At 43.5% G+C, this 12708-nt stretch overlaps 1 protein-coding gene across 1 annotated transcript; it reads left to right on the forward strand.

The window, feature by feature from the left end:
- The first annotated feature begins 454 nt into the window (after positions 1-454).
- LOC146026918 (olfactory receptor 1G1-like) lies at positions 455-1387 on the forward strand. Its single transcript, XM_083157964.1, has one exon. The coding sequence runs from the start codon at positions 455-457 to the stop codon at positions 1385-1387; it is 933 nt and encodes a 310-aa protein (XP_083014090.1).
- Positions 1388-12708: the final 11321 nt, after the last annotated feature.

The raw sequence follows: 12708 nt of genomic DNA on the forward strand, positions 1-12708 counted from the left end.
ATGTCTTAATGATCTTTCTTAATTTTCTCTCATTGAAAAGCTTTGACGTAATGTTATCTTTACTCTGCTGATAATTTCATATTTCAATTATATCTCTTAATAAAAAGATACAGTCAAACAATCATCAAGTTATACAATATTAATAAAGAATAGCAAAAGTTTACGACTTGTGTAGCTCTCAAGTGACAAAATCTTTGTTGAATTATAATGAACCCTCTGAGACTTAGCAGAATCACAGCTGTGCGCACCTGGGAGAGGAAGACCTGTCTCCTGAGCGCAAAATGTTTCAGATTTATATCTACCATTCACAAGAAATTATTTCCACCGGAGAAATTGATTCAAACTGCGTACAGTATGGTGTCTCATCTTCCCATGTTGTATTCAGTACCTAATTCTACGCAAAGAGCTCTATGCCGGTGTGCCTCACAGTAGACTATGCCTAGAGGGGAAGACGATGAAGAACCTTACGAAGATTACTGAATTTCTTCTCACTGGTATATCAGATCATCCACAGATCATACATGTTCTATTTGTGATCTTCCTCCTCATCTATCTCATAACCCTCATCTTAAACCTTCTGATTCTATTCCTGGTCCTCACCGACTCCCAGCTTCACAATCCAATGTTTTTCTTTCTTGGTAACCTGGCTTTCCTGGACATGTCCTACTCATCAGTCACAGCTCCAAGGATGCTCTCCAACTTGGTCACCAACAGTCGATGGATATCCTTTCCTGACTGCATAGCTCAAGTCTTTTTCTTTATCTACTTCGCCAGCTCAGAACTCTTCTTGTTGTCTGCCATGTCCTACGACAGGTACACTGCCATCTGCCACCCTCTGCATTACACTCAGATCATGTCCAGGAGAACCTGCACCCACATGGCATCAGTGGTTTGGGTTCTTGGCTTTCTCTATGCCATGGTCCACACGCTTTTCTCACTCCGGCTGACCTTCTGTGGTCCTTACACCATCCACAATTTCTTTTGCGACCTGCCCCATCTGTTCCAGATCTCTTGTACTGACCCTTATATAAACATCTTAGTTATATTTATGGTAGGTGGGATTCTCGGACTAGGAGCCTTTGCTGTTACATTTGTCCCCTATATTCATATCCTAAGCACTGTTCTTAGAATCCAGACGAGTAAAGGGAAGTTTAAAGCTTTCTCGACTTGCACATCGCACCTAACTGTGGTCTTCATCTTTTATGGCTCCATTATATTTATCTACTTCGTTCCCTCGACTAGCAATCTGCCTTCATTAAACAGAGTTGTTTCGGTGACATATGCTCTGATTAACCCATTGCTTAATGCCCTGATCTACAGTATAAGGAACAAAGACCTCACAGGTGCACTGAGGAAGCTATTACACCACATATCCTGGAATGAATAATAAACCTTTATCCTTACTCACTGACTCCCTGACAGAGCTGGCCCAACAATACAGGGTACCTGAGACAGGCATCAAAATCTGGAGCCCCCCACCATACACCATAACTTTGAAATATGGACTCATAGGAAAGCTGCAGGACATATATTGTGTATTATGTATTTATTTGCCATTGTTAAGATCCATTTTCTTTTGTGCACGTGTACTGTATTTACATTATTATATTGTGTGCAAATACTGTGATGTACTGTTCAGCCACAACTCTGTGCTCTATCTAAACCAGGCGTGGCCAATCCCAATCCTTGAGATCCACCAACAGTCCACATTTCCCAGACAACCTAGCTGGTGTACAGGTGTAGTCATTACTAACTGCCCCATTCTCACACAGGTTGCAGTCATTCCTACTATAGATCCACAGGTTGACTGATATACATGAACTGTTGGTAGATCTTGAGGAAAGGTTTGGTGACCCCTGATCTACACCATCTCTATGCTATCAATATATCATCATGGGGAGTAAGTATACACACTTGGTACATAATTTACAAGCTCTTCCATATTTGGACCCATGTCCATACTCCCTTAATGATGTCTTGTCTGAACTTATTAGTATATATGGCTCATTATGTCGGAGTTAGACAGTTGGCCTGCATACATGCACTAGACTGTTAATGGCATCTTGGAAAGCCAGGCTCAGACAGCAAGCATGACCCAAATGTGGCCCACTAGGGCATTGTTGGTTTGGTGGTATATGACTAATGGATGGAACCCAAATCAAGAGTGGTGGGATGGTCCTGTTATGACCATCTGATGGAAAGCAAGCTTCTAGAGACGAATACCTGGAAATATGCTTCAGCATGTTCCCAGAGCTAATCAGACTGACTGGCAGTCAACAGCGGTCATTTAAGGAGATGCCTTCAAACTTGGCGCTGCAATCAAAAAATGACCAAGTTTCTTTAGGTTGTATACTCCAAATATTGGCTGAGAATTATTCTGTGCCTCTAAGAATGGGAGCTATCTTGGCATACCTGTTCCCAAATATTTTGCCCAAGAAAGAGAATAAATGATCTCTCATCTCTGGTTTGCTGTGAAGGTTACAAAAGTGTTTAAGTACTTGTTCTCTGAGATTACGTCTGCACCTTCTGTGTGTCCTAAAGGGTTGGACTAAGCTTTTGTCATCAACTTTGACTAGTTGATTCCCCATTATTTCCAATACCCAGGTAACCCAAATTTGATGCCCCTTAACCCGGATCCAACCTTGTCCAACCCTACTTGCTTCCTGGGTTGGATTCCTGGACCCAGGATTTTTTTTTTTCATTTGACCCTTTTCCACTGAGCAAAAACCCAGGTTGATGCGCATTTATGTGTTAAGACCCAGGTTTTCAAGGCAGTGGAGAAAAGATATGAGTCATCATATATGTATCCCATTTGCCGACAATTTGTTAGTTGACAAAGTCAGGATACTGCGTTTCTGTCCACTAATATCTCTTGGATAATTTTCTAGGCATACAGCATAACCACCTCGCCTTTTCAATAATCCAATCAGATGTGATCATCTGATGAAAGGTGTTTATAATACAATAGTAAATTGGTAAAACAAAGAATAGAATGAAATTACAATATGCAGAGATATAATGCAATACAAACACACAAACATGCAAGATGTAGAAACGTGAACAAAACAGTATTGCATGCAAATGACATCACATTACATATGCAAGAGTATGCTGGAGTAAACAACTGACTATCTATTATGGTAGATTTAGGGTGAGGGGAGAGGGCACAGTCCATGAAATTAAGATATAGCTGTATCTCTTTGATTTGTAACCATGAGAACCAAGTGGTGGAAAAATCAGTGGAAAAGTAATAGTACTCAAAGTAATAGTAATATTAGTTAACTTAAGCAAAGAGGTATATAGTAGCAGACTTAGAGGCTTTTCCCAAACTCTGAATGAACAGGTTCTAAGTAGCTTGGAGATCAGCAAAAGTACATATTCCTGGAATCCTGAAGGCCTAACCAGTTGGCTGAGGCACAACAAACCTAAAAATTACCAATTTTTTAATTCAATGTTTCCTAGTCTGGGAGGGAAGTTTAAATTATCTATGAAAGATGTTAGAGGAGAAACGATGGAAGAAAAATGGGGGGACTTTATCAGTTTTTTGGTGTATTTCAGTGTAGGGGAGGTAGTAGGATGTTGAATATCTAGAAGTCTAGGTATCCAAGAAGCCATTTCGATACAGTGTGTGAAGCTGGACTCCTCTATCGAAACCCATTTTTTCGATCCTTTCATCCGAGTCCATTCAAGGACCCTATTTAACATAACAGCATTATAATAATTTGTAACATGATGGAGTTGTACACCCCCCTGTTGTTTCTGACAACAGCGGAGATTATTTTTGAAATGGAGAGCTGAACCGCTCCAAACAATTTTGTGGTTAATACGCTGAATCTCATTAATTATTTCAAAGGTATATGGATCAGAAGAGTTTTATATAGGTATAACATTTTAGGTACGTTGTCCATTTTGATGACAAGCCGATCCAAGAAATACCTTTGGAGCGCCATCTATTGTAGTCTGTTTGATTGAAATGAAGTAAGGGAGTAAAATTATTTGAGAACAAATGTGAAAAGTCTCTGGATAGGTAAACCCCCAGATACTGTACTTGGGGTTAGAAGGGTGCCAAACGAAGGGAAAGTATATTACTATGCTGTCAACAATAGGCCAAGGACAGGTGATATTAATAGCTACCGATTTGGAATAGTTGATTTTAAAGTTGGACAGGTCTCCGAATGCCCCAAATTCTTACTGTAAGTTGGGGGAGAGATAATACCGGATTTGAAATCAGGATCAAAATATTGTCTGCAAACATAGCAAGTTTATGTTCGAGATCACCAATTCGGACACCAGGGGCGAAATGTAATAGGTGTGCGATTTTTCGACATGTTCAAAAATCGCACCTTTAAAAATCGCATTTTTGCAACGAATTCGCATATGTAATGAGATGCGGCAAAAAAAGTGCGATGTGGTGCGATTTCGGGCGATTTTTAGACTTGAAAATGTGCGCATTTTTAGACATGCGATTTTGTGTAACAAAAAAAAATGGCGTGGGGTCCCCCTTCCTGAGCATAACCAGCCCCGGGCTCATTGAGCCGGACCTGGTTCCAAAAATACGGGGGACAAAAAGCATAGGGGTCCCCTGTATTTCTGAAACCAGCCCCGGACTCTTGGACCGCATCATAAAATGTCATAATCCTATGGAGGGTAGCAGAGCTTACGCTGATATGGCACAACAGACCAATCATAAACTCCCGATAGACCCTATCCAATGCCTTCTCTGCGGCAGTTGAGAGCAATATTGTTTCTGATGATGAGAAAGCGGCGGCGTGAATCAAATGAGAGACTTTTGTTGTGTTGTCCCTAGCTTCTCGTCCAACAACAAAACCCACCTGCAATGTACAGAGAGATGTTTTATAATATCTACCATAATGGTTACCTCTCCCCACATCGATGATATCTAATGGGCATCTCAGACACAGACACTTGCCCAAAATGTGATAGCCCTGACGCAACATTCCAACACCTCATGTGGGATTGCCCTATCAATAAACGTTTCTGGACCCAGGTTCAGGGATCAGGGATTTTACATTACATTCTTACTAAATGGCCTACCACTGTCAGTAGAATGGGCAATCCTAGGCGTTTTCCCAATGGGAACACCAATTTTACAGGAGAGCAAAAAGATGATGCTCATTATATCAGCGGTAGCCCGCAAAAGTATCCTACACCAATGGATCCATAGGGACCCTCCTTCTATGCCCTTGTTTCGAGTTAAGCTATTCCATATATTCCATATGGAGTGGGTGGAATCAGCCCTCCAAAAGGAGGAACCTACAGAAACGTTCTTCCAAATATTGGAGGGTTTTATCGATTCGCTGTCTAATGATTTCAAATTACAAATCCACTAATGCTTCCACTCCAGCCAGTGGTACGAGACCCGTGTCCTTACTGAGCCAAACCCGATAGACTTCCCAACAAACACGACCACTGCTTAAGTGGTGAAATGGTTCGAGTCGTGTCCGCCCTCAGATGACATTGTTTCGGAACCTCAAGTTTTATCACGGTAAAATGTGGTCTTATATGTATGCTTAACAAAAACAAAACATAAAAAACAATAATAATATTCCTGTTACCAAAATGTCACTTTCAAAAGTTTCACTGTGATTTTGTGAACTATGATGTAAATATTCTCAATCCTTAATAAGAAAAGTAAAAAAAAAAAAAAAAACACTGGATCGCTACGAACCATCTGGGGAAGCCTTAGTTTCAGTTGATTTGCTAATAATTTGGCAAAAATATTCAGTTCGATGTTAAGGAGAGAAATGGGTCTGCAGCTAGAGCACAAAGTGGATCTTCACCTTCCTTGGGTATGACCATTTGTAGGCATCTAGTGACTGTCTTAAGAAACCATTGATGGCTGAGATTAACTTGAAGGCATGGGTCATTAAAGGTGCCATTATTGGTCATTTAAGAGTTTATGTAATAGGCCGTGGAGAAACCTTCCGGTCCCGGGGATGACAGGATTGCCTGATCGACTTATTCTAATGCTGATCAAGAGAATCTTCTGGAGATAGAGTTGGGTACTCAATAGATTGGGCGAGTTCTGGGGCAGTTCTGTCTTTCTCTAGACTATATAAGTTATAGAGTCAACTTATATGTCTGACCACATTAATCTTTCATTGATTGGATAAATATGACGCATGTTGCTTACGTTGGTCTTTATACAACATTCTACCTGATTTATTGTCCCATTGGTAATGGCGCCTGTTGAATTTGCAATATGACAGAGTAAGAATTAGAAGCATTATTAGAAAGTCTATAAAGGGCTCTCGCTTCGGTCATCTCTGTGTAGTAATGAGGGGACAATGGAAGTTTTATGAGATCTTTCAAGAGTTTTAATCTTAGTGAGAAGAACGTCTTTGTGCTGAGCCTTTAATTTCTTTAAGTAGGAACCAAGTTTAATACAGGTACCATGTACTATGCATTTATGTACCTTCCAAATAATTACCTTACACATGACCCCCAGACCATTCTCCTCTATGAATGAAGACAATGAAGCTTCGAGTTGGGATCTGTAATATATATCTTGTAGGAGAAGGTCATTAAACTGCCAGGTCCAAGGTTTAAATGAGGGACTGGGAAGGGAGAGAGTAATGGAGGCATGGTCATGATCCAACCATGATATAGAACCTATGGAAGAGTCAGAGATAAGGTGAAGATGGTGATGGCTAAGAAATAAGTCATCAATCCAATGGTATGATTGGTGGGGATGAGAGAAAAAGGTATAATTGAGGTCTGTGGGATAAGTGAGTTGTAGGGTGCATCAGACTTTCCTCAATGCTTTACTGGGTCTATGGGAAAATTTGTTGGTGGTATCTCAACACGGTCCAGGAGGCCATATAAGATACCTGCCCATCAATATTATGCTGTCCAGAATTTCCTCGGCTTTATTCCGTACCCTTAAAATGACAGGCTTTTCTACGGTCAAGGCAGTGAAGGTATGGAACTCTTTTCCAGAAGAGGCGGTGCCGTCAGACATAGGGAGCACATTCGAAATAAGGGTGGACTAATATGCATTGGAAAAAACATTCAGGGGTACAGCCTGCAGTATAACCACTATTTAGTCAATGTTAAAACAAAATATATATTTCAAAGTAGGGATAATGAATCTAGGTCAAATGATGAACTTGATTGGTTACCTATAGCAACATCCCATATGAAATCGAACTCCCATCTCAGTATATTCCCCCCAATGTATCAATAGACTAACTTGGTTAGGGTGAGAATTTCTTGGAGAAGAACACAACTGGACAAACCAGAAAACTCTTAGAAAGAGGTTTGAGTGTGAGTTACTTCTCCAAGCATTCTCCAAAATGAGACACTGGGAACAAAAGGGTATATTCTGGCAGTTTTAAGTGCAGTATATATGTACCACCACTTTTCTCAGCTCAGATAAGGGTGTTATGTACTGTGTGTGCCCTCACTTCCGTTCTCTCAGTGCCTCCACATAAGCCTCCTCTTGTTGTGATTGGATGAGGGTTGGAATTATCTTACATGAGGGGCTGACTTGGAATATTCTATGGATCCACAAAGACCTGAAAGGACAGCGCACATATATAACACTTTATACTAGCACCTCAGCACATTTATTGAAGTGCAGGTGAACATGGATGGAAAGGAGTAAGGAAACAAAAAGAACCTGCAAATTGCTGAATTTTTCCATGTGGGGGTGGCGCCTAATAATTGACAGGGGATTCTGGCCCCTCCCACTCTAGACACACTGAAGCTACTAAGGGCACTTTAAGGCCCATCAGTGGCGTAACCATAGCCCCGCAGCCCCCCGCTGTGGCGGAGAGGCACTGAGGGACTGTGGGCGCCGATCTGCGGGGCTATAGTTACAACTTACTATACTACTACTGTAGTATGCGTCTGTGGCCGGGAGTGGGGCATATCGGCAGCGCCGCCCCCCACTCCCCCTAGCCCTCCCACCCACCCAAGTAAACTTACACACACCCCTTACCCCTCCGCATGCCGCCGCCGCATTCAGGTTCCCGGCCGTAGCGCAGATCTTGTCCTGGCTCCGTCTCCTCCTGCAGTTCTAATGAAAAATAACTATCAGAAAATGGCTGCCCCCATACAGTAGACAGTTTTTTGGATGTTAGAGGAGGCGCGGGCCTCCTCTAGCATCCTTAAAAACTGTCTGCTGTTAGGGGGAAGCCATTTTGTGATGGTCATTATAGAACTGCAGGAGGAGATGAAGTGGAGAGAAGATCTGCACTGCTAGAACCTGAATTCGGCAGTGGCGGCAGCATGCGGAGGGGTAAGGGGGGTATTTAACTTCACTTGTGAAGTTGGGTGGGAGGGCTAGGGGGAGGGTGGCGGTGCTGCCGATATCGTCGGAGGGGCGCAAAAATTCTAGTTACGCCACTGATGCCCATAAACACTGGGCGACTTTGAGCTGAAATCAGCTCAGTTTTGCCGTTTGAGTTACTTTCAGTTGAAGAGCCGCCCATTGTGTACTGGGCAGCGATAAGCAGTGAGCGCTGATGCACACTCCCGCATCATCGCCGGACACCACCGCTCATCTTCTGGTATCACCAGCAGATGAACTACGGGGTGGACGGCTTTCCATAGCGTCCTGCTATGAGAGACAGTCCACTCCCGGGAGAATTGCTCAGAAGGGCGAAAATCACTCAGTGTGTATGGACCATTAGAGAACCTTCCACCATGACCATTTTCTCTCAGGAGCGTGACTGTGAAATAGCCACGGTAAAGATATCTCATACACCTAAGGTTCCAGACTGCTGGTCAATGTTCCAATAAACGGTTTTGGTACTTGTGAGTTATCCGGGCGTCCGATTTTAAAATCGGGTCGGATCGGGACATCGCATCGCATCGCATGCGACCATCGGATGCGATGCGATGACCCGATTTTTCCATAGGAATCAATGTTAAAATGGACTGAGTCCATTTTAACATGGAATTCAATGGGAAAAAGGGGTCCTTTTCATACCCCTACTATCCAAGTGGGCATGGAGTTGGATATAAACCTGTGGCGAGCGTAGCGAGCCACCGAGCCCGAAGCGTGGCGAGCGTAGCGAGCCCCGCGAGGGGACACGGAATACCGTCCCCTCGCGGGGCTCGCTTCGCTCGCCACGCTTCGGGCTCGGTGGCTCGCTACGCTCGCCACAGGTTTATATCCAACTCCATGCCCACTTGGATAGTAGGGGTATGAAAAGGACCCCTTTTTCCATAGGAATCATTTTAACATTGATTCCTATGGAAAAATCGGGTCATCGCATCCGATGGTCGGATGCGATGCGATGCGATGCGATATCGTATCGCATCGCATCGGATTGTATGCCTTAACTTAAGGCATACAATCAAAAAATCGGGAGCCCGGATAACTCACAAGTACCACGGTTTCTTTCTGTTTTTCAAGCTTTTCCAATAAACTCACTTGAATAAGCATCTGGTTCCAGGTAATCTGTAGCCACAGCGGGTTCTAGCCTAATTCAGGACCATTCTGTTTATGATGGATGAACTCAATGATAACCAACAACATAAGCAGGGCCATACCAAAGGGGGTCAGAGAGGGGCAAATACCCGGGGCACAAAGCTGAAGGGAAACATGGGTTAAGACTTAAGAGCTACAGTTAAGAGCAAAAGGTGAAGCAGTTTTATTTTTTTATGGAAGTTACCCCACGTGGCAGGAAATGGCCGTTATCGCTACAGTACTACATTTGTTGTAACGTATACATGTAGGGAAAAATGAAGGCCATGGTACGCTTCGTCTCTTTCTATTTATTTTAATTTCAGCAATAAAATCTTTTGTAGATAATTCCTAAATAAAACTTGTTCCACGCATTTCGTTCCCCATAGATTTGTGGTTTTATCTCCCCACGGAAGCGGAATAATTAGTCGCTGGGCGGAGATTAGTCTCAGGAGGGTTATCTGAAGATTTAAATGCATCAGTTTCTGTATGTAAACAAAATATAGAGCACGACCCCAGCATCACGGTCACAGGTACGGAAGAAGCATCACTCCTACGTGTGGTCTTTCACAATTATCTATTACAGGTTTCTATAGATACAATGTTTTTTAAATAAACATATATACTGTATACTAGAACACTAAAGAAATATTAAAAACAAAGTGTCCAATCATAGTGGCCCTTATTCTGGTTGGTGCGGTCAGAGCCGCACACGGGGCTCCGGCCGCACAAACCAAGGGCCGCCCACCAGACGGATCGCCACGGCCGTCCGTACACGGACGGCTGGCGATCCGCACAAAAATGGTGGAGGCGTACGCCTCCACCATGGTGGGAGCTGCCCCCTGCATTCGATGGTCGTCGACCATCGAAGGCAGGGCCGCACGCCGCGGCAGCTCCCGCAAGCTGAGACCACACGGACAATCGTCCGTGTGGTAGCTTGTATGGGGGCTGAAAGCTGACATCCGGCGACGTCAGCTTTCCGCCCCCATGTCATGGTAATGAGGGCGTCATGCCCTCATTACCATGCATACGCCCCGCGTTTGCATGGGAACGCCCATGAAACGCGGGGCGTACACATAGGGAAATGAGGGCATGAAGCCTCTCACGCCCCTATACGCCCCCTTTGCGGCGGACGAAATACGTCTGCGGCGAAGGGGGCTGCACATGCGCAGATTGACCTCTGCGCATGTGCAGAGTCCAAACATCGGCGGTACGGCCGCACGCGGGCCGTACCGACCGAATCAGAATAAGGGCCAGTGTGCCACGTAACTTCGAGAAATGTCATGGAAGTGATCCTAAAGGTACAGTATGCAATTTACGACTTTAGAACCAGTTAGATTGGATGTACGAGGTGGTAACAGGGATAAGCGGCTGTAGAAACAGGAATTGTATTGGATTTATAGTCTGAATGCGCTGAGTCCAGCGGGTCTTAATGAGGGTTTAGAAATTTCCCCGTTTATGAATTTAAAAAATATACGTTTTTTCATCCAAGAATGTACTCTGATTTTATATTTATTTTCATTTTTATGATGATGCACATGATTTTTGGTTTTCTGTATTTTATATGTGTGGAAATAGATACCTTCTGTTTTATAAATGAGCATCTGATCGCAATTATCCATAGAATGTTATAAATGCTAGAGAGTATGGCCGGTTTCACACACTCCGGCTCCTGCCGGACGGTGAAATCCCGCACGGCCAGGGAGCCGTGCCGCACACATTAGTTGTGAATGGACACTATTGTGTCCTTTCACATGGGGCGGCCACGGCACGGCCGCACGGCTGCAGCCGGATCCCGATACTGGAAGGGACGGCTGCCGGGCTGTGGCCATCCCCTCCATGATAATCTACTGTGTGCGGTACGGCTCCCTGGCCATGCGGGATTTCACCGGCCGTCACGAGCCGGAGTGTGTGAAACCGGCCTATCAGTGCCCATTGAGTATCATTGTTTATAATTGTAATTACAGACAGCATATTTTTATATATGCCTATAGAGGAGATGTTTTTGTTTTTTTAAATACAGGTTGGTGAATACCATTTTATATGTCTGTGATTTAATAAGGACGTGCCGGCGGGTATAAGGAGGTGACTGACTGACACTAGGCCAGCCCTCTGACGAAGTTGATATGAAATGGGCTAAATGGGCCTGGAGCTGAAAATTATCAAGGGCCTATTATGCGCAATAATTGGGGATGTGGCCAGTAAAGAAAAGTGCTGGTGCAGCTTAATGCATTTATATATATATATATATATATATATATATATATATATATTTATATATATAAACAAATTCCGACACTCACCCGCAGGATGCCGATGTCCTAAGATATTTGTGGGGTGAGGCGGCACTCCAGTCATACAAAAAATACTGAAAGCCAAAACTTGGTAGACAACATTTCGACACCTTTTATGTGGTCACCTAAATTTACCACACCATATACCCCTTATACAAATCAGGCAACACAATAGTAACGCCCTTATACTGTACCTGCCTCTTACACATTATGCCACATGGAATGAGCCAAAATACACACTATACAAACTGGATTGAGCCAAAATTCACAATATGCTTCACAAACAGGGGCATTGTGGCCAAAGGCACGCATTAAAAATTTACACCATAGTTAAGCCACACACCATAATTTCCATTATGTATTATTCCAAACACCATAATGCATATTAAAAATTATGCTACATAAGTGCTGCTTATCTACATGCTCATTGCCAGGGGTTCCATGCACATTGCCGGAGGTTCCCTGCTCGTTGCCATGTGGGATAACATGCTCATTGCCAAGGAGGAATACATGCTCGAGGTAACTGGGGGACAGCCACCGCCGGGCAGAAGTGACAGCCATTGACAGCCGGGCAGAGAGTGGGGGGCTGCCCGGCTGTATTAAGAGCCCTGCAGGTTCCAGCTAGTTGAGATAATACCCTTTTCACACAAGAAAATGCAGGGACTTACCCAGGACTGGCCCCTTTTACACCAGCCTAGTCCCTGTATTTTCTGGTGTGAAGGGGGAGAGAACACCCCCCCCCCCTCCTTTTAACCGGCTATATCATTTAACCGGCTATATTATTTAACCGGCTATATTTATGGAACCAACTGACTCATTTACATTAGACCAGTGTTATATTGAAGATCTTTTAAATGGAATTCCAATGATTTTAGTCCCATGAAACTTGGTTCCAGAGAAATCTGCCCTCTAAGAACATGAACAGCCATGAAATTACATTTCAGAAATTAAAAAAAATTGGTTAACCAACAATATCTC

The sequence above is a fragment of the Crinia signifera genome, chromosome 8, assembly GCF_055691185.1.
Source record: "Crinia signifera chromosome 8, ASM5569118v1, whole genome shotgun sequence".
In the NCBI taxonomy this organism is placed as follows: domain Eukaryota; kingdom Metazoa; phylum Chordata; class Amphibia; order Anura; family Myobatrachidae; genus Crinia; species Crinia signifera.

What these genes read in the sequence shown, in the direction of transcription:
- LOC146026918 (XM_083157964.1), top strand. Translation starts at nt 455, where the DNA reads ATGAAGAACCTTACGAAGATTACTGAATTTCTTCTCACTGGTATATCA.